Source organism: Paroedura picta, chromosome 10, assembly GCF_049243985.1.
Source record: "Paroedura picta isolate Pp20150507F chromosome 10, Ppicta_v3.0, whole genome shotgun sequence".
Lineage (NCBI taxonomy): Eukaryota > Metazoa > Chordata > Lepidosauria > Squamata > Gekkonidae > Paroedura > Paroedura picta.
The window spans coordinates 68,175,373-68,202,146 of NC_135378.1; the positions used below are offsets into that span (position 1 = coordinate 68,175,373).

Consider the following 26,774-nt stretch of genomic DNA (forward strand, 5'->3'; position numbering starts at 1 on the left):
TGAATAGATTTTATCCCTCAATTATACTGTTTCAATTGTGAGTATTATCCCACCAAGTTTCTGTGATTCCTATTAGGCCATAGACCCCTTCCTCTATTACGACTACTAGTTCCTCCTGCATGTTTCCCATAATCTTGTGCATTAGTGTAGAGACATCGTAATCCATCCTTTGTGTGCCTCATGGTTTGGGTTTTTGAACTTCTTTGTAAGCTAGTAGTTCCCTGCTTATGTAACATTCCCTGTAGATTTGAGATCTTCTAATGTTCAGATCTTGCCATCACACCAAGTTCTGAATTTATGTCTTGCTCCCCCTTTGTGTCTAGTTTAAAGCCCTCTTCACCAGGTGTGCAAGGGTCCTCCCAAAAATACTTGTTCTGTCCTTTGTGAGATGCACGCTGTCTCCTGATAATAGCCCCTCATATTGACATGATCCAGAAATTCAAATTGTTCCCGTCAACACCATTGATGTAGCCAGTCATTAACTTGCATAATTTTTCTCTCTTCCTATGCCTCAGCCACTTACAGGAAGGACTAATGAAAACACAACCTGTGCTCCCTGGTCCTTTACCTTTTCCCCCAGATCTACAAAGCCTTTTTTAATATGTTCCATGTTCTGCTGGGCAGTATTACTTGTTCGTACCTGGATGAGAAGGAAGGGGTAATGATCTGTAGGTTTGATGAGCCTGTCCAGCCATTCTGTCACACCCTTGATGCGTGCACCAGGTAGGCAGCAGACCTCTCGAGACAACAAGTCTGGTCTACACACTTCTGCCTCTACTCCTCTTAGCAAGGAATCCCCAATTACCAGTTTCAAACACCTCTCCCAAACTGAACTTTAAAAAAAAACTGTTTGTGTGATTGCACCAGTTCTGACTGGCTGGAACCAGTACTGTCAATAACCCAGTTGTTCCAGCATTTTAAAATGATTTTGGATTCAAGGGGGGAGGGAACAGAGAGCCACAAATAGAGATTTAATTGAATAAACGTACATGCTGCATTTCGAACTAAACAAAGGTATGGTGGGAGGGACATGACTGAGGACTGAGTCAGTGTCCTGTACCTCAGTTCTTTTCACAGTGAAGGTGGGTAAAACCTGGAGAATGAAAAACTACAGCGAGTCCTCTTTTTAAAGGAGGGCTGCAGGTATCCGACATGCGTCCCTTGAAAAGGATGTTCATGACTCTTACATGAAAAAAGATATCCAGATACACCGCTACTTTGTATTTTATTTCATTTTGAATCCATTGTTGAATTATATCTTACAATTTGACATAAAAAGCTAATTACCAGAGAGATTTTTCTGCACCATTATTTAAAATGCATCATTCTGCAACAGATAGGATTAGAAAACTTCCATTCCGATCCCTCCAATCATAAAAGAGGTTCACAAAGATTAGTCAACAGTCCCCAGGCCAAGGGGAAAGTGCTTGATGAGTTTGGGGCAGCCTGTGGGCTACAAGTTCCCCCATCCCTGCTCAGGGTTGGAAGTTTTGCTAGTGAAATACATGGAAAATATTGCCCTGGAATTTCCTACAAGTAACACAAACTTCATGCAGCATTCTCCTGCAGTGTGCCTTCATCTCTTTAAGGCAATTAAGTTGAATGGAAATGGAGCCAAGGTCAGGCCAAATCTTCCTTCCATTGACGGCTTCTTCAAATCTTCTGGGAACACGAGAGTGAAATCTTGCAGGAGGCTCGTCAGCAACAAGAAGACCTCCATCTTGGCTAGCTGTTCTCCCATGCACACACGTTTTCCTTTGAAAAAATGCCATGGAGAAGAGTGATCAGCATGTGGCAATTCATGTATATAAGGGATCCCACAGATCTTATCACAAGCTACCGTATAAACCCATTAAGGCCACCCCACAGTTACTTATTACAGAGCCCTATATGTACAACAGAAGTGGAGTAAACAATACACTTCCTAAGCTCTAAGAATACTGACAAATACTCCAGAAGATAGAGACAGAGTTCAACGAGATCTGAACACAATGGAAAAATGGGCAAATGAGAACAAGATGCAATTTAATAAAGATAAGTGTAAAGTTCTGCATCTGGGTCAGAAAAATGAAAAGCATGCCTACTGGATGGGGGCTACGCTTCTAGGTAACACAGTCTGTGAACTAGACCTTGGGGTACTTGTGGATTGCAAACTAAACATGAGCAGGCAGTGTGATACAGCGGTAAAAAAAGCAAATGCCATTTTGGGCTGTATCAACAAGGGCATCACATCAAAATCACAAGATGTCATAGTCCCATTGTATACGGCACTGGTCAAACCACAACTGGAGTACTGTGTGCAGTTCTGGAGGCCTCATTTCAAGAAGGACGTAGATAAAATTGAAAGGTTACAGAGGAGAGCGACGAGGATGATCTGGGGCCAAGGGACCAAGCCCTATGGAGATAGGTTGAGGGACTTGGGAATGTTCAGCCTGGAGAAAAGGAGGTTGAGAGGGGACATGATAGCCCTCTTTAAGTATTTGAAAGGTTGTCATTTGGAGGAGGGAAGGATGCTGTTCCCATTGGCTGCAGAGGAAAGGACACATAGTAATGGGTTTAAACTACAAGTACAACGATATAGGCTAGATATCAGGTAAACATTTTTCACAGTTAGAGTAGTTTAGCCATGGAATAGGCTGCCTAAGGAGGTGGGGAGCTCCTCCTCACTGGCAGTCTTCAAGCAAAGGTTGGATACACACTTTTCTTGGATGCTTTAGGATTCTTTGGGCTGATCCTGCGTTCAGCAGGGGGTTGGACTAGATGGCCTGTATGGCCCCTTCCAACATTATGATTCTATTATTCTAATACAGGTCCTTAAATCAGTTTAGAAATATATCGTTTTTAAAAATCTTTCCCTGAGGAAAACTTGTACCTAGGCAGTCTGGAGGACAAAATGCCAGAAAAACAACCCTAAACCATTTGATGGTTGACAATTTGCAACACTAAGGGCTGGTGTGATGGGTTGACCTCATGCACAGGACTGATGTTGTATGAGACATTACTAGGGTGAGTTCTATAAAATGTCCTCCTTTCTGTCAATTCCCTTCTCTCATGACAGCCCACAGATCCAGCCTCCAAATTCTGTCCCCAGAAAAGGGGTCAGTGGAACATCAGGAACAGCACAGGTGGTGGCAAAAGATACAATCCAAAAGACACTTTCCTGGAAGGAAACCCCACTTTGACCTAACTTCTGTGTAGAGCTACTTAGGGATGTTCCCAGTCTGGGTCTCAGTAGAGTGATGGAAGAGTCATCAGAAGTCACCACACCTTCGTAAGAAAACAGGTCCCCCTACATTTTCAGAATAAGAGGCTGTATAGAAGCAATTATAATGGACCTGTACAGATTTTCCACTCCGTTTCACCCAATGTTCGTTCATATTACAACCCCCTCCCCACAAGGCCTTTCCACATGCAGGTCTTCTTGACTATTGAGTGGTCAGAGAGGACCATTTTACTTCAGCAGAAAAGACAACTGGAACCTACTCCCAGTATTTGAAGGAGCATGGTCTACCATCTCTACCTTCAAGGTAGAGATCTACCTTCAAGACCATACGCGGTCAGGGCCCAGTGTACCTGAGAGACAGCCTCCCTGCCTATGCCCCCAAAAGAACCCCGCTCTCCACAGCTACCAACCAGCTAAGGGTCCCTGGCCCTAAAGAAGTTTGCCTGGTCTTGACCAGGGTCAGAGCATTCTCTGTTCTGGCCCCCACCCGGTGGAAAGAGCTCCCGGGGGAACAAACAACAGGAATCAGAAGGATTTTAAAAGTATTTCACAGACAATGTTGAGATAGAGCCTATCTTCATTTACTGCTTCTATTAACCCGGTTGCATTACCGGTTCCAAAAGGGATGAATGTTTCTGTTTTAAGAAGCCGGCCATTTTCATCCAGAAATCTTTCGGGGTAGAAATCATCCGGGTTTTTCCATATCCTGGGATCTCTGTGCACCGACCACAAGTTACAGAAGACTACGGTTCCTTTGGGAATAGTGTAGCCCTGGAGCACTTTAAAAACAAAAGGATCACATGTTTAACAAAAGGCATCACTCAAATGGAGCATCTTTACCAGTACAGTCCTCCCCCTCCCCTTTGAAAACGAAGGAACTTAAAAGCACATGAGTTCAACTGGGTCGCTTTTCTGGCAGAAATCCGTGAGCGTGAATGTTTTACAAATGTTGTCATTTAGTATTGTGTGAACGTGCAAAGGCATACTGGGACATTAAAACAGTCCTATAGCAAGCTAATCCCAGTGGTTGCTGAGCTCCAATCTGGGTCATAGTGCTGGTAGCAGCAGACAGATCTACTGTGCTGCCATCAGTGCTGCCGTCCAGGACCCATTGAGCAGCCCCTGCTGCGCTGCCACCATCTCAGGGGGCCTCTGGGTTTGGCTTGCTGCTGCTCACCAGCAGCCTTCAAAGGCAGCTAGACGGAAATCCAGTTGCACCTTAGAGACCCACAGGAGTTTCAGGGTACAAGCTTCTGAGAGCCAAACGCCCCTTCGTCAGCCAGTGTCCCACAGGAAGTTAAGTGGCTGGGCCACCCCAGGAGCGCACAGGTGATCCTCCCCAGGCACACTCCAAGTAGAACCCCCATGCCTGGAGAAGAAAAGCGTGCTGGCAGGACCAAGAGCAGCCCTTGGGCCCAGGAGTAAACATGAGGCAAAATTCAGTTTGCCAGCAGATAAAATTTATCAGAATTAAAGGTGATGCAAGCACTGGGAAGCAATCCTGCAGGGCCCTGAAGTGCAGCAGAGGCAAATCTTTTGTGGATTATCTGGGTTACTAAAGTAAATTATTGCCAACCGAAGAACAAAATGTGACAGGGCTGGATCAATTCGTACTCCAAGAGCCTGACCATAGTCCTCGTCCTTCATTCTCATATCACTCTTTGAAACAGATGATAAGCTATTCCCGCTGTCCATTGGTCTACAGGGGACATTTGCTCATAAAGTTCGACAAAGACAACATTTTTCATCCCCGTCCATCTCCCCTGGTCACCCCTCCACGGATACACTTCTTGTAAATTGCTTTATACTGCCTGTTGTTTTAATTATGTGTTTATCTGCTTGGTTTTTAAATTCATGTTCTACTTTAGTAGGGGAAGTCATTCACGATGGTTAGGTCACACATCTGCTTGCTCAGGTAGGACTATTCAAATTCAAGTGAATTGGGTGGCCTTATCTGGGTGACTAGGGGCTGGCCCTCCAGTTTTTGGATAGCCCTACACTCAGGTAGAAGGCTCGTGGCTAGCTCCTTCGCTACTGATGGAAGATATTTCTACGGGAACAGCAGGACGCTTGGGTTCTGCTGCTCTGAAAGTAAGGAAGAAGGAAGAATCTGAGCCCTGGTCTGCGGCCTCCAGACCACGGAAGGGGAAACAGGCAGATAGCATTGACTGGGCTGAGGCTTCCTGGCTGAGGAAGGAGTCTGCGGTGCCCTGCCAAGTGAGCTCCCCAAGGCTTCAGGGATCGACTTCTCCCCCGCCTTGTCGCAATTTGGGAAGGCCAGTGTCCATGTCCACCATTGTGTGAAACTTTGTATACACAGAGCCAACAAGGCCCATAGGCTATAACCACCTTCAGGAGTAATAGCGCACTCCACCAGAGCCGCTGCTGCTTCAGCAGCTTGTACCACAAGAACACCAGTGGAAGAGATCTGTAAGGCAGCGACCTGGTCATCCTTTTCCACTTTTGCCATCCACTATAAGATGGATCAGGTTGTCTCGGAGGAGGCAGCCTTCGGGAGACGAGTGCTCCAACAAGGGCACGAATGAAGGATGGTGTCCCGTATTCTTTTACGCATCCTGTGCTGGGGCATAGCTAACCATCCTTCATGATTTCCCCCACTGAAGTAGGAAGAAACACTGGTCTTACCTGAAGGTTTCTTCTCTTAGGTGGGGCAAATACATTCATTTCCCACTCATGGGACACACACACACACCACAAAGAGGAGCATGATGAAATCAAGGACAACATACAAGCAGAGTCCATATCCAGGGGATCTACCAGGAAATGGGCCTCAGATGGTCAAGGTCAACAGGACGACTAATTTTTTTCAGAGAGGAGCTTGTTAAAAAAAATGGAGGGCCATCCTTTGGTCACCCAGATAAGGCCACCCAATTCATTTGATTTTGAATAGCTCTTAATGTGACTTAGCAAGATTGCAAGATTTTAGGTTATCGTGTAGCCTGGAGTGGCTGAAGACACATCACTGTAGCATAATGTACCATTTTGACTTGCACATTTCACCTGTGGCTTCTGTTGCTAATCTCCAGGTGGGGCCTGGAGCTCTCAGAATTACAGCTCGTCTCCAGACAACACAGATCAGTTTCCTTGAAGAAAGTGATCATTTTAGACAGCAGAATCGATGATGTACCAGAGATTCTGGGTGAAATCTTGCCTTCTATAGCACCTCCCCCAAATCCCCATGAATCTTCCAGGCTGGAATTGACAACCCTTCCTGAAGCAGAGTTTCTGTCTTCCAAGTTTGCTTCAGATCAGATCAACAGAAACAAAGGAGGCACAGGACATGCCTATTTAGCCTTGGCTTTCTTTGAGTCTCTGAAACGCACCCCCCCCCCTCTCAGTGGCACAAGCAGCAGACCTCCACAAGACCTACCAGTAGTTTCTGATGCCATCCGAGGAATAGAAAGAGGGACAACCGCCGTCATTCTTTGAACTTCCATGATGGTGGCTTCCGTGAAGGGCATCTCTGCCTTGTCAGCAAGGGAAGGATCTCTAGCCCAGCCAATGACAGATTCAATTTCTTCTTGGACTTTTGCTGTTGAAAAGAAAGATGGTTGGGGAGAAAATTGGGCCAGCCCCTGGAAGAACCCTGTCCTCCCACACAGTCCAGCCCACCAGTTTGGATCCTACTCACAAGACCTGCTCTGAGGGACCCAACGACATACGTGGGGGGTGGGGGGTGGGTGGTGACCAGGGTTGGGGCTTTTTCAATGGAGCCCTACCTGTGGAAAACTTTTACCCTTAAGGTTTCCCTCGCATCTTCCCTAAGATGGTTTAGATATCTGGCCAAAACAGTTCCAACAGTTATTTACCCAAACTTCTAATTAAAAAAATTTGCTGTTTTAACTTTAAAAACAACATTAAGGCCCAATCATAGTTTCACAATTATCATTTTCTCCAGGGGAGCTGATCTCTATAGCCTGGAGATTTGTTGGATTTATGGGAGATCTCCAACGACCACCTGGAAGTTAGCACTCGTATGGAAAAGCCAAACCGTTGGCTGACAGGGAGGCTACAGAAAAGCCCCTTTTCACTTAAAATACTGCTCTGGCCGGGGGTTAGACACAGCCAAGCCATGTGTCTTTCTTCTTTGCAACTCTCTGCAGATTTGAGGCCACCACAACCCCCCACACAACACACACATTCAACCCCATGCCCTTACAGACTGGACAACTCCTACCGTTCCTCTTCTCCCTGCTGAGCTCTAGCACCTGTTGTATTCTTGGATACAATGGGCTTTGCCCCTAGTCTTTAATAAAACAATTATTGAGGCGGCACTTGCAAAAGGGGGGAGGGGGGAGTTTTTTGAAATCATTGTGCCATGCCGAGTTCTGAAAACTGGCTTACCCACCATTACCAGTTTTGGCTGTAATATGCAGTGGCAAAGGAATGCTGGGTTAACTCTGAGTTCATGTAAGGGAGTGACCAGCCCCGCCCCACTTGAGGGTGCTGCTTCAGTTAGAACAGGCTCTGGCGTCTTCAACGACCCCCCAGGATTCCATGGCAGATGAATTCACATTGAAGGAGTAACCTGAAGACAGGAGATTTGATCATTACTGGCTCAAGAGCAATCCCTATGGTAGGGAAAAGCTGGGGGGGCAGAACTAACAACTGCTCTGCCCACCACCCACTTGCTTTGTGACTAAGTCTGCTGATGGTATGTATCATTTGTGGTGTTTCTATGTTTGGATCTTATAAATTGGGTTGGATCTACCCTTCAGTGGGGGGGGGGGTTTAAAAGAATCCAAATAAAAAAATAAAATAAAAGTGGGTTTGAAAAGACACCATTTACCTTGTACTTGTGGGTGAAGCGACAAATACAGCAGACACCAGAGGATTGTGTTAGTTGTGGTGTCTGTGCCTGCAACAAAAAGGTCCGCAATGATGAGTAACAGGTAGTCTTCATCAAAGCTGGTTTTGCTATTGGTCTTTTTTTCTTCATCCACTTGAATTAGATACATATCTATGAAATCACGGGGATTCTGGGCATCCAGGTTTTCCCTGTGCTGTGCAATTATCTTCTTCAGGAAGGCTTTGATGTCAAGCACAATCCGCCTGAATTCTCGGAAGGGACCAAAAGGGAGGTAGTAGAGCCAAGGGCAGATGTCCACCAGAGTGATGTATATGTTCAAGCTCAGCTCCAGACCCCGTGACATGTGGCTCAGCCTGGTCTTAAACTCAACATCATCATAGTCAAAACGCCTGCCGAGGGCCATGGAGCAGATGATGTTGGACGCTGCATAGCTGATAATGGGGAAGGGGTTAAACTGCTTCTCCCCATGTTTCAGAATTTCATTCTTCATAAACCTGAATTCTTCAAGGATCGCTGGCTCCAGGCTGAGCTTTCCTAATCCAAAATGGCGGAGAGTGGAATGGGAGAACTTCCGCTGTTTTCTCCATACTGGGCCATAAGGTGCAAACACCACACCTGAATGAAAGAAAGTGCAGGGGAGAAGGTTCTCTTAACCACTGCAAATATGGTAGACCTTCCCCACTCTCCATGTGACACTAGTTTTGCATGTTGAACATGTGATGCAAATAGCAGGTGCTCCACAACAGAGTCACCTCATGAGGTACTCAGATCTCCCCCAAGTACTAACCATATGCTCAAGTTAATATTTTGGGAGTCAATGGTAGAACCAGGCTTTGAATGGAAAAAATTATAAATTCAGTCTCTGTATGTCCTTATGGATTAGAATAATGGGGAAAGATCTTGGATAACCATGGCTCCTCAAAGATGATGATGCTGAGCTCAAGAATAAGACACCTGTGCTTAAAAAGTACCAGTAGCCAAAATTCTCAGACTGTGAATTCAGTGCTCAATTACCAAACATAACTGTTTACCACCGTTGCATCTCTATAAACACACACTTAAGCACATTACTGATATGGTTTCCGTGCACAGGGTGCTTTTCTATACTTCTTTTACATACACTTCAATGTGACAAGATGTAACAAGATGTCACAGTGCCATTGTATACGGCAGTGGTCCCCAACCTTTTTATCACCGGGGACCACTCAACGGTTGACAATTTTACTGAGGCCCGGTGGGGGGGAGGGGTAGTTTACTCGTTTCAACCACTGCCTTAATGCTCTCTGATCGCTATGATAATGATTAAGATACAGACACGTGACAGCAATGAACATAATGAACACTTTATTTTTATGAAAATTTTAACTCATGACAATGACAAATCAATGGGAGCCCTGAGCTTGTTTCTCTGCAATGAGATAGTCCAATCTGGGAGTGATGGGAGACAATGACACCCGAAGTATGTTGTAAAGGGCCGGGGGGGATGAAGTAAAGGGCCACGGGGAGGAGAAGGCGTCCTTCGCGGCCCACCTCCAATTAGTCCACGGACCACATGTGGTCCACAGCCCACAGGTTGGGGATCGCTAATATACGGCACTGGTCAGACCACTCCTGGAGTACTGTGTACAGTTCTGGAGGCCTCACTTCAAGAAGGATGTAGATAAAATTGAAAGGATACAGAGGAGAGCGACGAGGATGATCTGGGGCCAAGTGACCAAGTCCTATGAAGATAGGTTGAGGGACTTGGGAATGTTCAGCCTGGAGAAAAGGAGATTGAGAGGGGACATGATATCCCTCTTTAAGTATTTGAAAGGTTGTCACTTGGAGGAGGGCAGGATGCTGTTCCCATTGGCTGCAGAGGAAAGGACACATAGTAATGGGTTTAAACTACAAGTACAACGATATAGGCTAGATATCAGATATCATCTTTGCTCCTCAAAGATGATGATGCTGAGCTCAAGAATAAGAGACCTGTGCTTAAAAAGTACCAGTAGCCAAAATTCTCAGACTGTGAATTTAGTGCTCAATTACCAAACATAACTGTTTACCACCGTTGCATCTCTATAAACACACACTTAAGCACATTACGGATATGGTTTCCATGCACAGGATGCTTTTCTATACTTCTTTTACATACACTTCAATGTAAGCCATCCTGAGGCATAAGGGGGGGTGGAAAAGAAATGTAACAAACAGACAAACGCTATTGGTCAAAATGGCAATGTATCCATGGCTACTCAGTGGTCTTCAAGACCAGGCAGGGGGCTTCAGTACTTCTCAGCATACATGAAAACCAAACTGTCTGTCCATTACTCAGACTGAAGCTCCCTCTATCTTTAAGCACCCCACAATGATACAACTGATGATCCACAGCACAAAAGGAGGGATCTTTTTCACTCATCTTATCAGGATTACAGATGTAAGATTTCTGTTCATATCTGCAGCTAGGCTGAAATGTCTGTGAGCCATTCCACTGGTCCTTTTTGCTTCCTCCCCGTGGACCCATCCTGCTCAGCTGTTGGGCCTATATGGACCAAAAAGCAAAACGAACCAGAGAAAAGTCTGGTAAAATATTTGGGGAAGGCACCTTCCTTGATTATCTGTTCAGGAGCTATGAACCAGGCCAAGGTTGTCAAAAATTTGGCCCATGAATTGCTTCATGCCCTTTCCTTACTACCCAGATACACTATCCATAGCAGGGGTTCATAAAACCCTGGGTTTTCTTAATGGCCATGGAAGGGATTCCTGAATGGGTGGGAGTTAATTACTTTTAAATATATATTTTTTAAATAGCTAAACATTTATTGGGTGAGATGACCATATATGGTCACACTGACCCTCCTTCCATGGCCAATGATGGGTCTGGAGGGGGAGGGGCCCTAAGAGGGCATGTACACAGCTATGCTTCCAAATCATATGCTTTGCTATCTTGTGCCAATAAAAGTGACTCCTGACTCATTGGCTTTCTCAGAGCCTGAAGAATGTTTCATGGGTATCTCTCCTTCCCATCCACCAGTCAACCTACATTAATCTGCATCTTCAATTTTCCTTTTTTCCCTCCTCACAGCATCTTCTCTCTGGCAAATAAGGTATGGTGCTGGGAGCGGCACTCTAGACTATCCCCTGTATCCCCTCCCCACCCTATCTTATGTTCCTTCTCTAGAAAACCTTATATATTCACCTTCCTCTGATTCCTTTTTGCTTCCAACCTGGACTGGCTGGCCCAGGATACCGAGAACAGCGCTGCTGCTACCGCTCCAGGAGCCAATACCATCGGGCCGCTGTTGCCAGGCCACACACAAGGCCACCGCGGACGGGGGACGTGTCAGTCTGACACCGACGGAGCACTGGCCCATCGGGGACTGTGCCGCAGAGACGCACCTCTCAGCCCCACTCTCAGCTTCCTGCCAACCCGCCCGGCTGACCCCCCACCCGCCGCTCCACTTCATTCCGCTCATGCTCACCCCATCCCGGCTCTTTAGCGCACCACCGCCGAAGGAACTCCCGGCCTGCCCTAGACTACCAAAGCCAGCACCGTTCCTGGCCCACCGGCTTCTCTGTTCATCTCAGGCCTACCACTTCCTTGGAGATCGCACGGCCGCGGGACCGTCTGGTCACTCGGCCGCAGAATCCAACCAGCTGAAGACCACCCAACTCCAAGACCAGCACCCCACAGAGACCATCGGATCCAGGCAACACAGCTCCAGCACAATTATATTGAAAAAAGACATCAAATGGGGTAGAAAGGAACCGAAGTGTTCAAAATTGATTGGGGGGTGGGGCGGCGGGGAATTTATCTTATGAAATTAATTGGAGGGAGGAAAAGTTTAATTAATGCAATTGGGGGGAGGAAAGACTAATTAACTTAAAAAAACTGATTGTGGAAATTGAGACCTGCTGAAATTAATTGGGGAAGAAAAATGAATTGACTACCGAAATTGACTGAGAGGAACTGATCTGATTGGAACAAATTGGGAGGTTAAAGGGAGAAGGGAGGCTCTCCAAAAGAGAAAAAATTAAGCAGGAACCTCTAACGGTTATAAAATTAAAGCGGGAATATCATATCGGAAAAAGAGAAGGGGACGGAAACAACCAAAGAGCAACAATAAAACGGGTCCGAGAAAGGAGTGAAAACGGGGGAGGGGGGGAGGGATCTGCCCCACTACAAGGAAGAGGGAAAATCTGCCCAACAACAAGGAAGAGATAAAAGAAAGACTGAAAAAGATAGAAAAGAGAGGGAAAGTAAGAACTAACAACAAAGCAAGAGAAGGGAATGGATGGGAGTAAGCTGAGAAATCAAAAAGAACTTTTTCAAATAGCAACAAAGAGTGGAAAGAAGAGAGAAGGTGGGAAGAAAACAAAAAAAACCTTTCAAATAACAAAAAAGTGGAAAGAAGTGGGAGGGTAGGAAGAAAGTTAATTTGACAAGGAGAAAAAAAAAGAGATACGAGAAGGAGAAGGAAAGCACCATATCCAATCACAACCCCATATACAATTAAATAATAATTTCAAACCCAGTTACCACATTGCCACATGTACCACTTATTCAATTCATTGAAACCCAACCAAAAAGGTGTCCTCCTCCTCCACCCTAACTGAATGGGAGCAAATAAAATGTACTAGCACCCAATCAACCAATCAAACCAACACAAGACTAGGTAACCCTGAGATGCAATAAGACGATCGGGACCATCCCTCTAGAATCCCAATCCACCTGAATTTACCCCCCTTCCCCAAATCAAATCAACTCACCTGAAACTGAAAAAAACAAAGGTATCAAAACTAAAGCAACCAAATAAGAATTAGAACCAGGGCAAAAACCGGAGAAATCAACCAGTTGATAACCGAGGGAGAAAACATTAGGCATGGATAGCTCCCAATCTCCGAGCGGAACTAAGGATACAACAACATCAAAAGAGGACCAAAGGGAGTCAGGGATCCCAAGAATAAGGGGAAGAGGCAGAGACAGCGGTGGGAGGAGGCTGTACAATAGAAGCGGCTTGAGATATGACCATGCTCGAAACCCTTCTAACCTCTGCCCCATATCTCAAAACCACTAGGGTGGAGGCAAAGGTGAACAGCCCACCTCCGACACTGATGCTGTGCAATGCCAGGTCAATTAATAACAAAGCCTCCACCCTGCAAATTTACTTTGCAGAGCAGGGGGTATACCTGGCATGCGTGATGGAAATCTGGTCCAGGGATGGTGAAACAGTCACCCTAAAAGAACTGGCCACTGCCAGGTTCTTTGTCCCCCATCAGTCATGGACAGTGGGGCAGGGAGGAGGAGTGGCAATCCTGATCCGAAATAACATCTCCTTCAGGGCTCTCCCTGCACCGACAATCCCAGGAATTGAATGTGTTGGCTTTGGGTGGGGCACAACTGAGAGCGTGGTCATCTGGCGGGTGTACCGCACACCCAATGCAACTCCAGATGCCCCGCTAGAGGCAGCAGCTGCCGGGACATTACAATTCCTTAGACTACTAATTCTGGGGAACTTTAATGTCCATGCCCAACTGCTGCCCTCTGGCAATGGGCTGGATCTAGTGTTAGCCATGGCAATCATTACAGCAAAGTCCATCAATGCTTCACACCGGCAGTACAGAGCCTGAAAATGTGATAGTGAAACTCTGCACTATAGATAATGACAATTACCTTCATAAACCCTGCACTATTGAGAATAACCTTAATTACCTGGTTCATCATATAGCTTTAAAGCTATTTAAAAAACAACAACTACTGCATAATATAGAGTAGATAAACTTCCTATCTCATGGGTGCTTGTGGGGAAAAATCTGTAGAATATGTACTAAACTTAAACAATTTGTAGATGAAATGCCAATTTGCTAGTGATAAAGTAAGTTTGATGGTAGGGCAGACACAAATGTCTTTAAAAAAATCACTATGTGCATCAGCAATGATAAGTGAACAGACATGCAAGTGACTAATGCTGAATGACACAATTCAGAAGTCAGTACTCCAGCTGAACATGTTTTGAGTCCTGAGAACTGATTGATTTTATATCGCATTCTTAATTGCTCAGAATGGGAGAGGGGCTGACTGGAGGTTCCTCACCAGGGTGACACCCTTTGCCAGAATGTGCACCAACCACCAAATCACTTTCAAATTAGTTAGTGCTGATATGCTGGGAAGTTGAGCATCTCCATTTTCCTTGAGTGTTTTGCAACATGGTACAGTTGACTCCAGGCTGGGTCTATACCATCAAGTGGCATTTACTTTTTTGTTGAAGGGTATATAAACCCTGAACAAGAGGAACTTGTCTTTAGAAAAATATCAACATAACCCAAATGCTCTAGAATCATAGAGTTGGAAGGGGCCATACAGGCCATCTAGTCCAACCCCCTGCTCTACGCAGGATCTGCCCTAAGCATCCTAAAGCATCTAAGAAAAGTGTGCATCCAACCTTTGCTTGAAGACTGCCAATGAGGGGGAGTTCCCCACCTCCTTAGGCAGCCTATTCCACTGCTGAACTACTCTGACTGTGAAAGATCTTTTCCTGATATCTGCATGTCCTCTCCTCTGCAGCCAACAGAAACAGCATCCTGCCCTCCTCCAAGTGACAACCTTTAAAAAAATAATTAAAGAGGGTTATGTCCCCTCTCAACCTCCTTTCCTCCAGGATGAACATACCCAAGTCCCTCAACCTATCTTCATAGGGCTTGGTCCCTTGGCCCGAGATCATCTTCGTCGCTCTCCTCTGTACCCTTTCAATTTTATCTACGTCCTCCGTGGAGTGAGGCCTCTAGAACTGTACACAGTACTCCAGGTGTGGTCTGACCAGTGCCGTATACAATGGGACTATGACATCTTGTGATTTTGATGTGATGCCCCTGTTGATACAGCCCAAAATGGCATTCGCCTTTTTTACCGCTGAATCACACTGCCTGCTCATGTGTAGTTTACAATCCACAAGTACCTGAAGGTCTCGTTCACACACAGTGTTACCTAGAAGCTTATCCCCCATCCAGTAGGCATGTTTTTCATTTTTCTGACCCAGATGCAGAACTTTACACTTATCTTTATTAAATTGCATCCTGTTCTCATTTGCCCATTTTTCCATTGTGTTCAGATCTCGTTGAACTCTGTCTCTATCTTCCGGAGTATTTGCCAGTCCTCCCAATTTGGTGTCATCTGCAAACTTGATGAGTAGTCCCTCCACCCCCTCATCTAGATCATTAATAAATATATTAAAAAATACCAGGCCGAGCACCGAGTAAGCTGAGAAATCAAAAAGAACTTTTCAAATAACAAAAAAGAAGAGGGAGGGTAGGAAGAAAGCTAATTTAACAAGGAGAGAAAAAAAGAGATAGGAGAAGGAGAAGGAAAGCACCATATCCAATCACAACCCCATATACAATTAAATAATAATCTCAAACAAACCCAGTTACCACATTGCCACATGTAACACTTATTCAATTAATTGAAAACCAACCAAAAAGGTGCCCTCCCCCTTCACCCAAACTGAATGGGAGAAAGAAAATGTACTAGCACCCAATCAACCAATCAAACCAACTCCAGACTAGGTAACCCTGAGATGCAATAAGACGATCGGGACCATCCCTCTAGAATCCCAATCCACCTGAAGTTACCCCCCCCCCAAAATCAAATTAACCCACCTGAAACTGAAAAACCAAAGGTACCAAAACCAAAGCAACCAAATAAGAACCAGGGCAAAAACCCTAGAAATCAACCAGTTGATAACCCAGGGAGAAACCAACATTAGGCATGGATAGCTCCCAATCTCTGAGTGGAACTAAGGAAACAACAACATCAAAGGAGGACCAAAGGGGGTCAGGGATCCCAATAATAAGGGGAAGAGACAGGGGTGGGAGGAGGCTGTACAATAGAAGGGGCTTGAGATATGACCATGCTCGAACCCCTTCTAACCTCTGCCCCATCTCTCAAACCACAAGGGTGGAGACAAAGGTGAACAGCCCACCTCCGACACTGATGCTGTGCAATGCCAGGTCAATAACAAAGCCTCCACCCTGCAAATTTACTTTGCAGAGCAGGGAGGTATACCTGGCATGTGTGATGGAAACCTGTTCCAGGGATGGTGAAACAGTCGCCCTAAAAGAACTGCCCCCTGCCGGGTTCTTTGTCCTCCATCAGTCACCGACAGTGGGGTGGGGAGGAGGAATGGCAATCCTGATCCGAAATAACATCTCCTTCAGGGCTCTCCCTGCACCGACAATCCAAGGAATTGAATGTGTTAGTTTTGGGTGGGAGCTGAGAGCGTGGTCATCTGGCTGGTGTACCGCGCACCCAATGCACCTCCAGATGCCCTGCTAGAGGCAGCAGCCTCTGGGACATTACAATTCCTTAGACTACTAATTCTGGGGGACTTTAATGTCCATGCGGAACTGCTGCCCTCTGGCAATGGGCTGGATCTGGTGTCAGCCATGGCAATGCTAGGGCTCTCGCAATTTGTTGTTGGCCCTACCCATCAAGCAGGTCACACACTGGATCTGATTTTCGGTGCAGGGTTGATCATCGATCTGGTCATGACTATGGCCACTATGAAGACCCAGCTTAGGTTGCTACCTCCCCCTCAATTGGATGCCGAGCACATTTCAGCGCACCCACGGAGACTTATGGATCCAACTGGATTTCTGAATGCTCTGCGGGACCTAATGACTCCCGTCACTTATTTAGATGGACTGGTCAGCGACTGGCATGACAGAATGCTTGCAGACATTGATGAGATAGCTCCCAAATGTCCTCTCCACTCCCGTCTCAAGCAGGCTTCATGGTATATGGAGGAGCTCCGCAAGAAGAAACAGAAACTGAGATGGCAGAGCAAGTTTGGAGGAAGACTCGTGACGAAGAATCGAGAACATCTTATAGAATGCAGTTAAGAGCCTATGAGATGGTGGTGAAGACAGTGAAATGAAACTTTTACTCGACTAGCATTGCATCTGTGCACTTGTGCCCAGCAAAAATATTTAGGATAGTCCAATCTCTCACCGCCCTCGATGAAGGGCGCCAAAATAATAGCCAATTGGACATTAGCTGTGAGGCATTTGTGAGTCACTTTGCAGACAAATTCTTGAGGCTTCGCCTTGACCTTCCTTCAACTTTAGACACAGAAAGTGAACTAGAGGCCCTTTGGCCGTGTTTGGAGATAACAATGAGTCACTTCAGACGACTTTCACAAACTGAAGTCGACAGGATGCTAGCAGCAATGAGGCCAACCACTTGCCCACTAGACCCATGTCTATCATGGCTCCTAAAAACAACAGACAGAAGAATAGGAGCTCTCTTCTGGGAAATAATTAACCTTTACCTCTCAACAGGAGAATTCCTGGAGGGATTCAAAGACGCAGTGGTATGCCCGTTAATGAAGAAACCATCTCTCGCAGCACAGGAACCTGACAACTATCGCTCCGTTTTGCACTTCATCACGTTCAAATTAGTTAGTGCTGATGTGCTGGGAACATGAGCATCTCCATTTTCCCTGAGTGTTTTGCAACATGGCACAGTTGACTCCAGGCTGGGTCTATACCATCAAGTGGCATTTAATTTTTTGTTGAAGGGTATATAAACCCTGAACAAGAGGAACTTGTCTTTAGAAAAATATCAACATAACCCATTTCCAATTATCACATACTCTGACAATCATTTGGATTAAAAATACCAAAATGCTCTAGAATCATAGAATCATAGAGTTGGAAGGGGCCATACAGGCCATCTAGTCCAACCCCCTGCTCTACGCAGGATCAGCCCTAAGCATCCTAAAGCATCTAAGAAAAGTGTGCATCCAACCTTTGCTTGAAGACTGCCAGTGAGGGGACTTCACCACCTCCTTAGGCAGCCTATTCCACTGCTGAACTACTCTGACTGTGAAAGATCTTTTCCTGATATCTACCCTATATCGTTGTACTTGAAGTTTAAACCCATTACTGCGTGTCCTCTCCTCTGCAGCCAACAGAAACAGCATCCTGCCCTCCTCCAAGTGACAACCTTTCAAATACTTAAAGAGGGCTATCATGTCTCCTCTCAACTTCCTTTTCTCCAGGCTGAACATTCCCACGTCACTCAACCTATATTCATAGGGCTTGGTCCCTTGGCCAGAGATCATCTTCGTCACTCTCCTCTGTACCCTTTCAATTTTATCTACGTCCTTCTTGAAGTGAGGCCTCCAGAACTGTACACAGTACTCCAGGTGTGGTCTGACCAGTGCCATATACAATGGGACTATGACATCTTGTGATTTTGATGTGATGCCCCTGTTGATACAGCCCAAAATGGCATTCGCCTTTTTTTACCGCTGCATCACACTGCCTACTCATGTTTAGTTTACAATCCACAAATACCCGAAGGTCTCGTTCACACACAGTGTTACCTAGAAGCTTATCCCCCATCTAGTAGGCATGTTTTTCATTTTTCTGATCCAGATGCAGAACTTTACACTTTACACTTATCTTTATTAAATTGCATCTTGTTCTCATTTGCCCATTTTTCCATTGTGTTCAGATCTCGTTGAACTCTGTCTCTATCTTCCGGAGTATTTGCCTGTCCTCCCAATTTGAGTGCGGTTCTCTAACCAATTCCCTATCCACTTAATTATCTGAATATCCAGATTGCAGTCCTTCAACTTATCCATCAGAACATCATGGGGAACCTTGTCAAAAGCTTTACTAAAATCCAAGTAAATGACATCAACTATGATCCAGCAAACCTGTTACTTGGTCAAAAAAGGAAACCAGGTTGGTCTGGCAAGACCTGTTGGAGACAAATCCATGCTGACTTCCTTGGATCACCAAATTGTCCTCTAGATGTTTGCAGATCGCTCCCATTAATATCTGCTCCATTATCTTCCCCACAACAGGTCAGACTTAATGGTCTGTAGTTTCCTGCGTCATCTTTCCTCCCTTTTTTGAAGATCGGAATAACATTTGCTCTCTTCCAGTCCTCCGGGAACCCTAACCCAGTCCTTAAAGAGGTCCCGAAGATGATGGACAAGGGCTGTGCAAGTTCTCTGGAAAGTTCTTTGAGCACTCTCGGGTGCATTTCATCCGGCCCTGGGGATTTGAACTCATCCAGTGCAGCTAAATGTTTCTCAACAACCTCTCTATCCATGTTAACCTGCCACCCAGACACTATCCTCCTCCACCTCTTCGATCTATTCTGTTTTTCTAAACAGTTCATATCCATCCACCATTAAATTCCAGTCATGAGAATCATTCCACCAAGTTTCTGTGATGCCTACTAGATCATACCTTTCCATCAGCATGAGACGTTCCAGCTCTTCCTTCTTATTGCCCATGCTTTAGGCGTTAGTATAAATACATCTGAATCCTTTCACTTTTGGTTCCCTATGAGCTGGCCTTGCCAGTTGGGCTGCCCCCGATCGTTCTCCTTCCTTACACTCCCTATGTTGATCGTCTCCTTCCCCTTGTGGCTTCAGTTTAAAGTTCTCCTGATGAATTTCCCCAGGTTCCTGCCAAACACATTCTTCCCCAGCTTCGATAAGTGCAGTCCATCAGGTGCTAGTAGGCCTTCCTCAAGAAAGCCTATCCCATGGTCCCAGAAACCAAATCTCTCCTGCCGGCACCAACTACGCAGCCACTGATTCACCTCCATTATCTTCCTCTCCCGACGCATTCCTCTTCCCTTGACAGGCAAGATTGAAGAAAATACCACTTGTGCCCCCATTTGCTTGAGCTTCCTCCCCAGATCTTGATAGTCTTTTTAAATAGGAGCGATGGTATTCAGGGACATGTCATTCATTCCCACATGGATCATCACAAATGGGTAGCGATCCATAGATTTGAGGAGTTTGGGCAGCCATTCTGAAACGTCTTTAATTTTTTGCCCCTGGCAAGCAACACACCTCTCGGGTTAGGGGGGCGGGCCCAGCTACATGGCGATCCATTCCTCTTAGCAGGGAGTCTCCAATTACCAGTACTCTCCTTTTTCTTTCTTCTCAAGTCCATTTCCTTCTATTCCTGAGACCTCTTCACTTTGTCTTAGACTTTGTTTTGGGACCTCTTCCCTCGTTGACCCTTGCACCTCCTCTGCAAGGGCCTGAAATCTAATCTGGAGCTCCAAAGGCCCTGAGAACCATCGCGCTCTACGCCGTTGAGTCTTTTTCCGAACTGTCTGCTGAGTCTCCGTGGTGAGGTCAATCTCCTTATCCTCTTCAGGACTGGTTGTATCCTCTTTATTCCAAGTTGCACGGCTCTGGTCTATGAACTCCTCCCCTTTCTTACTTTGGGTCAGAGTAATAATGCTGTCTTCTAATCCCCTAATCCTTTCCTCCAAAAGTCTTACCAGTTTACACTTGGGGCAGATGTAGTCCATCTTGTCTTCTGGGAGGAAGGCAATCATGTCACACTCACTGCAGATGATGGGATGAGTGTCCTGGAGGTCCATTGTAATTTCTAGGCAGTCCAAGTACTAGTGAAATATAATCAACTGATTCTAATTGTTCGGCAAAGAACCCCAGGCTAAGAGCCACAGGCCAAGACCTGTTGCGCCAAGGTTTTGCACCTCTGGCGAGGAGCAGCCCTTTTTAATCCTCCCAGTAATCACCCAGCAATCACCTCACCCAGTCAGCACAATAGCCTCACCTGGTCAGCAGCTACACTCCCCAGTAGCTCTCTCCACGTGCTCTCAGTTGTCTGAGCTCTGCCTCTGGCGAGGAGCAGCCCTTTTTAATCCTCCCAGTAATCACCCAGCAATCACCTCACCCAGTCAGCACAATAGCCTCACCTGGCCAGCAGCTACACTCCCCAGTAGCTCTCTCCACGTGCTCTCAGTTGTCTGACCTCTGCCTCTGGCGAGGAGCAGCCCTTTTTAATCCTCCCAGTAATCACCCAGCCATCACCTCACCCAGTCAGCACAATAGCCTCACCTGGTCACCAGCTACACTCCCCAGTAGCTCTCTCCACATGCTCTCAATTGTCTGAGCTCTGCCTCTGACGAGGAGCAGCCCTTTTTAATCCTCCCAGTAATCACCCAGCAATCACCTCACCCAGTCAGCACAATTGTTCGGCAAAGAACCCCAGGCTAAGAGCCACAGGCCAAGACCTGTTGCGCCAAGGTTTTGCGCCTCTGGCGAGGAGCAGCCCTTTTTAATCCTCCCAGTAATCACCCAGCAATCACCTCACCCAGTCAGCACAATAGCCTCACCTGGTCAGCAGCTACACTCCCCAGTAGCTCTCTCCACGTGCTCTCAGTTGTCTGAGCTCTGCCTCTGGCGAGGAGCAGCCCTTTTTAATCCTCCCAGTAATCACCCAGCAATCACCTCACTCAGTCAGCACAATAGCCTCACCTGGTCACCAGCTACACTCCCCAGTAGCTCTCTCCACGTGCTCTCAGTTGTCTGAGCTCTGCCTCTGGCGAGGAGCAGCCCTTTTTAATCCTCCCAGTAATCACCCAGCAATCACCTCACCCAGTCAGCACAATAGCCTCACCTGGTCAGCAGCTACACTCCCCAGTAGCTCTCTCCACGTGCTCTCAGTTGTCTGAGCTCTGCCTCTGGCGAGGAGCAGCCCTTTTTAATCCTCCCAGTAATCACCCAGCAATCACCTCACTCAGTCAGCACAATAGCCTCACCTGGTCAGCAGCTACACTCCCCAGTAGCTCTCTCCACGTGCTCTCAGTTGTTTGACCTCTGCCTCTGGCGAGGAGCAGCCCTTTTTAATCCTCCCAGTAATCACCCAGCCATCACCTCACCCAGTCAGCACAATAGCCTCACCTGGTCACCAGCTACACTCCCCAGTAGCTCTCTCCACGTGCTCTCAGTTGTCTGAGCTCTGCCTCTGGCGAGGAGCAGCCCTTTTTAATCATCCCAGTAATCACCCAGCAATCACCTCACCCAGCAATCACCTCACCCAGTCAGCACAATAGCCTCACCTGGTCACCAGCTACACTCCCCAGTAGCTCTCTCCACATGCTCTCAGTTGTCTGAGCTCTGCCTCTGGCGAGGAGCAGCCCTTTTTAATCCTCCCAGTAATCACCCAGCAATCACCTCACCCAGTCAGCACAATAGCCTCACCTGGTCACCAGCTACACTCCCCAGTAGCTCTCTCCACATGCTCTCAGTTGTCTGAGCTCTGCCTCTGGCGAGGAGCAGCCCTTTTTAATCCTCCCAGTAATCACCCAGCAATCACCTCACCCAGTCAGCACAATAGCCTCACCTGGTCACCAGCTACACTCCCCAGTAGCTCTCTCCACGTGCTCTCAGCTGTGTAATGTCACATAATCCCAATTAAAATAAATTGTGAGGAATGTGGCTATACAAGTTACATAAGGTTAGCATGCATAGTGAGATCTCAATATATTTTATTTGGGATTATGTGAGTGTTATTACAAAACTCAATACTATGACATACCCAGTACTCAATAGAGACAAATGCTTTTTATCTCACTATTCATGCTAACCTTGTTCAAGTTGTGTATCCATATTCCTCACTATGTATTTTATTTGTGATAATATGACTGTAAGATATGGCATTGTAATAGAATTTTGAGTTTGACTCCCTGGCCTTGGGAAGTGACCAGCAATTCCCTGGGAGGAATGTCTCACAGTTGTATGGAGCAAGCAACATATGGGGAGGTGATAACCTTTGATCTCTAATAGCAGCATTTTGGTTTCTCTTTGTAAAGTACACTGAATTCTAGGGGATTGATTGGCTGTTTTGACAAAGGATTATCATTGGCTGTATTTAGTTGTGACACAAATGTAACAGAATTAATTTTTGCTATATATTCCCTGTCATGTAAGAAAACCATAGTCTGATGAAGGGAGCTTGCACTCGAAAGCTCACACCTTGAATAAATCTTTGTCGGTCTTAAAGGTGCTACTGGACTCTGTTTTTAGGATGTTTCTAAAACAAGCAAAGCATCTCACTGGAGGCCAACCATATAAAAAGAGGACTGAACAATTACAGAACTCCCGCCTCAGCTTTAGCCAGAACAAACATCTTTTATTCCAGAACAGAACATACTGTGACACCAAGTTTGCCCTGCGGGTCACTCGCTGGCCTTGGCTGGCCTCCTGCTCGTGCGGCAGTGGGGACCACGGGGCGCGCGCCCTCAGTGCCCAAGAGCCAGGCTCCCCAGCCAGGCCTCCTGCAGCGCCCGCAGCCTCGGCTCCTTTACCCTTTCCCTCTATGATAAATTTTGCGATTGCTATGCTGGGCCGGTTGCTGCAGACGTCGGCATGGTGGACCAGGGCGTCGTGCACGGCCTCGAAGTCGCTGAGCATGACGACGGGACAGTTGCCAAGGAAGAAGCAGAAGATGCTGCCGTACTCCTTGGCCAGCTGGGTGAAAAGCAAGTGCAGTGAGAACAGCCGCGGGGAGCCTCTGCCGGGCGCCACCTCCTCGGAGGAGTACAGCTGGCCGATGGCTGAGAGCACGTGGCGCCCCAGGAAGTGGGGCAGGAAGGCAAAGGTGAAGCTGCCCACCAAGGGCCAGGGATTCGGACCGGGCTGAAGCCCCCGCAGCGGCCGGCGGCCCAGCAGCCCCCACAGCGCCAGTTCCTCTGCCTCTTGAAATCCTGCCTGTACTTCTGGAAGTTCTCGGTCCACATATTGCTGGAGCCTAGCTTGTAGGATTTTGAGCATAACTATGCACGTAGCTAATGCTGAATTGACTCAATTCAGAAGTCAGTACTCCAGCTGAACATGATCTGAGTCCTGAGAACTGATTGATTTTATATCACATTCTTCTCAATTGCTCATAATGGGAGAGGAGCTGATTGGGGGTTCCTCACCAAGGTGACACCCTTTGCCAGAATGTGCATCAACCACCAGATCACATTCGAATTAATTAGTGCTGATGTGCTGGGAAGCTGAGCATCTCCGTTTTCCCTCTGAGTGTTTTGCAATATGGTACAGTTGACTCCAGCTGGGTCTATACCATCAAGTGGCATTTATTTTTTGTAGAAGGGCATATAAACCCTGAACAAGAGGAACTAGAAAATATCAACATAATCCATAATCCAAAAATACCAAAATGCTCTAACGTCACATACTACAGCCAGGGCCGCTTTTGTTGTGGTGCCTCATCTGTGGAATTTCTGTTTCTAATAAATCATCAATCACAAAAGCAAGAAATTTAAATAAAAAAATATATTCCTGAACTATATTCCAGATATCGTGGCAGTGCAACATATTTAACCCTAAAAACACCACTGCACTTCTCACACCTACAGTACTGTTTCACATCCCAAGTTAATTCTCCCATCAGAATTGGTTGAGTTCCTTGTTTCCTAGGGTTCTTCTTGCCTGCTACTGTAAACTGCACAGGATGCTTCTAAAGCAAGCAAAGCATCTCACTAGCAGCCAAGCATTTAAAAAGAAGACTGAACAATTGCAGAACAGCCAGAACAAACATCTTTGTCCCAGAACCGAACATGTTATTACACCAGAAGTATAGGCAGGATTTCAAAGAGGCAGAGGAAGTAGAGATCAAATTTCCAACATACGCTGGATCATGGAGCAAGCTAAGGAGTTCCAGAAGAACCTCTACTTCTGCTTCATTGACTATGTTAAAGCCTTTGATTGTATGGAGCACAACAAGTTGTGGCAAGTTCTTAAAGAGATGGGAATACCAGAGCATCTTATTTGTCTCTTGAGAAACCTATATGGAGGTCAAGAAGCAACAGTGAGAACCGAGCATGGAATCACTGATTGGTTCAAAATTACAGAACTCTTGCCTCAGCTTTAGCCAGAACAAACATCTTTGTCCCAGAACAGAACATGCTATGACACCAAGTTTGCCCTGCGGGTCACTCGCTGGCCTTGGCTGGCCTCCTGCTGGCGCGGCCGTGGGGACCACGGACGCGCGCCCTCAGCGCCCTCGAGCCAGGCTCCCCGGCCAGCCCTCCTGCAGCGCCCGCAGCCTCGGCTCCCTTACCCTTTCCCTCCGTCATGAAGGTCACGATGGGCAAGATGGGCCGGGCGCTGAAGACGTCGGCCTGGTAGACCAGGGCGTCGCGCACGGCCTCGAAGTCGCTGAGCACGACGACGGGGCGGTTGCCGTGGAAAAAGCATAAGATGCTGCCGTACTCCTTGGCCAGCTGGGTGAAGAGCAGGTGCGGTGAGGGCAGCCGCGAGGAGCCTCTGCCGGGCGCCGCGTCCTCGGAGGAGTACATCTTGCAGACTCTCCTCAGTCCCTGGCGCCCCAGGAAGTGGGGCAAGAAGGCGAAGGCGAAGTTGCCCACCAAGGGCCAGGGCTTCGGACCGGGCGGGAGCCCCCGCGGCGGCCGGCGGCCCAGCAGCCCCCACAGCGCCAGCGCCAGCGCCAGCAGCAGCCCCGCGGCGCCCAGCAGGGCCGAGCTGAGGGGGTCCTGCAGCAGCGCGGACGGCGGCTCCTGCACGCGGCCCATGGTGCCCGACGGCTCTGGCTGAGGCGGCCCGCGGCGCCCGACACCCCCTCCGCGCCCCGCCCTCAGGTTGGTCGGCTGCCGGCGGGAAGGGCGGAGCGCCGGGGACGCCCACCTCGCGCGCTCAAGGGGCTTCCCCAAGCGCGCGGAGCACAAGAGCCCGGCCGCCTCATCTTGGGCCAGGCAGGCTTCGGCCGCAGCGCATCTGCCGGTCTTTCAGGGCAAAAACGGAGCATAAATTAGCCAGTTTTGATACTACTGGACGAAGACCTAGGCCTTGGACCAATAATACAAAGATGAATATAGCATATTAGATGTTAGATATATTCTAAAACAATGTTGAAGTTATAAGCATTTATTTAAGACATTTTAAATCTGTCCTAGGTACAACTTCAGGATAGCTTTAAAGAAAACCTTAAAAGCATGTTAAAGCTACAAAATTACGGATAAGTTAATACTACATATGACATTTGAGTATTAGGATTTGAATTGTCACCCCCCCCACAGGGTTTTTCTTTAGAGGGGAAAAATGTTGTATATTTTATTGGGGGTTTTAGTATGACCTACCGCGAGCCAGCTTGCTGAAAGCGGCGGGCTATAAATTGCAACATAAATAAAATAAGAATGAGCACAGCTCATGAAGAACAAAGTTAAAATAATAGAAATATTAACTTATACACAAGCATAAATAACCTTGTTCCCTGAAGCTTCCCTAAACAAATGTCACAAGACTCCCAGAAGCAAACTGGTTCCAGGGATGGGTTATTTAAAAGCATTCTTCCTGCCTTTTCAACTGTCACCTGTTATAGATTTCATGGCCACGAGGCATCTTGTAGTTGGCAGCTTGTACTGAAATATGTTTTACTTTTTGACCTTGCAGTCCAAATGGATTCTCAAGATGGTTTGAAAACAGAGAAAACACAGTATCTAAGGGCTGTTTTACACTGTCACTTTCTGCTATTGTTTTTCTCAACATGAAGCAGTCTCAGAGATGCAGTCCTATGAATCAGGTAATACACAGACATACTTTGGCTGCAAACGTTACATTGCATACCAGTCTGTCCGGCTATTATGTCCCCCTGCACATTAGGATGCACATATAACCTCTTTTCTTCCCAGTGGCTTACATTATCTACAATTCCATTTCAAGAATAGATTAAAATGAGTAGCCATGTTGGTCTGAAGTAGCACAATAAAATCAGAGTCCAATAGCACCTTTAAGACCGACAAAGATTTATTCAAGGTGTGAGCTTTTGAGTGCAATCACTGTTCCTCAGACTATTTCAAGAAGTTAGTTTAATTTTTGTGTGGGTGCAGTACTTTGCCTGAGTAAAGCAAGGAAGCGTTCATCTCGGCTG

At 46.8% G+C, this 26,774-nt stretch overlaps 1 protein-coding gene across 2 annotated transcripts; it reads right to left on the reverse strand.

Annotated features, from left to right (window-relative positions):
* Window positions 1-1,208: 1,208 nt before the first annotated feature.
* Window positions 1,209-25,448, reverse strand: LOC143819245 (cytochrome P450 2U1-like). Of its 2 annotated transcripts, none has more exons than XM_077300656.1 (5): window positions 24,948-25,448; window positions 8,034-8,669; window positions 6,615-6,776; window positions 3,835-4,002; window positions 1,209-1,755 (listed from the first exon to the last, which is right to left on the reverse strand). In XM_077300656.1, the coding sequence occupies exons 1-5, from the start codon at window positions 25,417-25,419 to the stop codon at window positions 1,577-1,579; spliced, it is 1,617 nt and encodes a 538-aa protein (XP_077156771.1). In that variant the 5' UTR covers window positions 25,420-25,448; the 3' UTR covers window positions 1,209-1,576. The 2 variants fall into 2 exon arrangements, with proteins under 2 accessions (XP_077156771.1, XP_077156770.1); XM_077300655.1 differs by having other exon boundaries at window positions 3,835-4,011.
* Window positions 25,449-26,774: the final 1,326 nt, after the last annotated feature.

What these genes read in the sequence shown, in the direction of transcription:
- LOC143819245 (XM_077300655.1), bottom strand. Translation starts at nt 25,419, where the DNA reads ATGGGCCGCGTGCAGGAGCCGCCGTCCGCGCTGCTGCAGGACCCCCTC. An exon ending in GCTTCACCCACAAGTACAAG is followed by an intron (nt 6,777 to 8,033) that starts GTAAATGGTGTC and finishes TCTTTTCAACAG; the next exon opens with CAAAAGTCCAAGAAGAAATT. An exon ending in ATTCATCCCTTTTGGAACCG is followed by an intron (nt 1,756 to 3,834) that starts GTAATGCAACCG and finishes ATTTTTTCAAAG; the next exon opens with GAAAACGTGTGTGCATGGGA.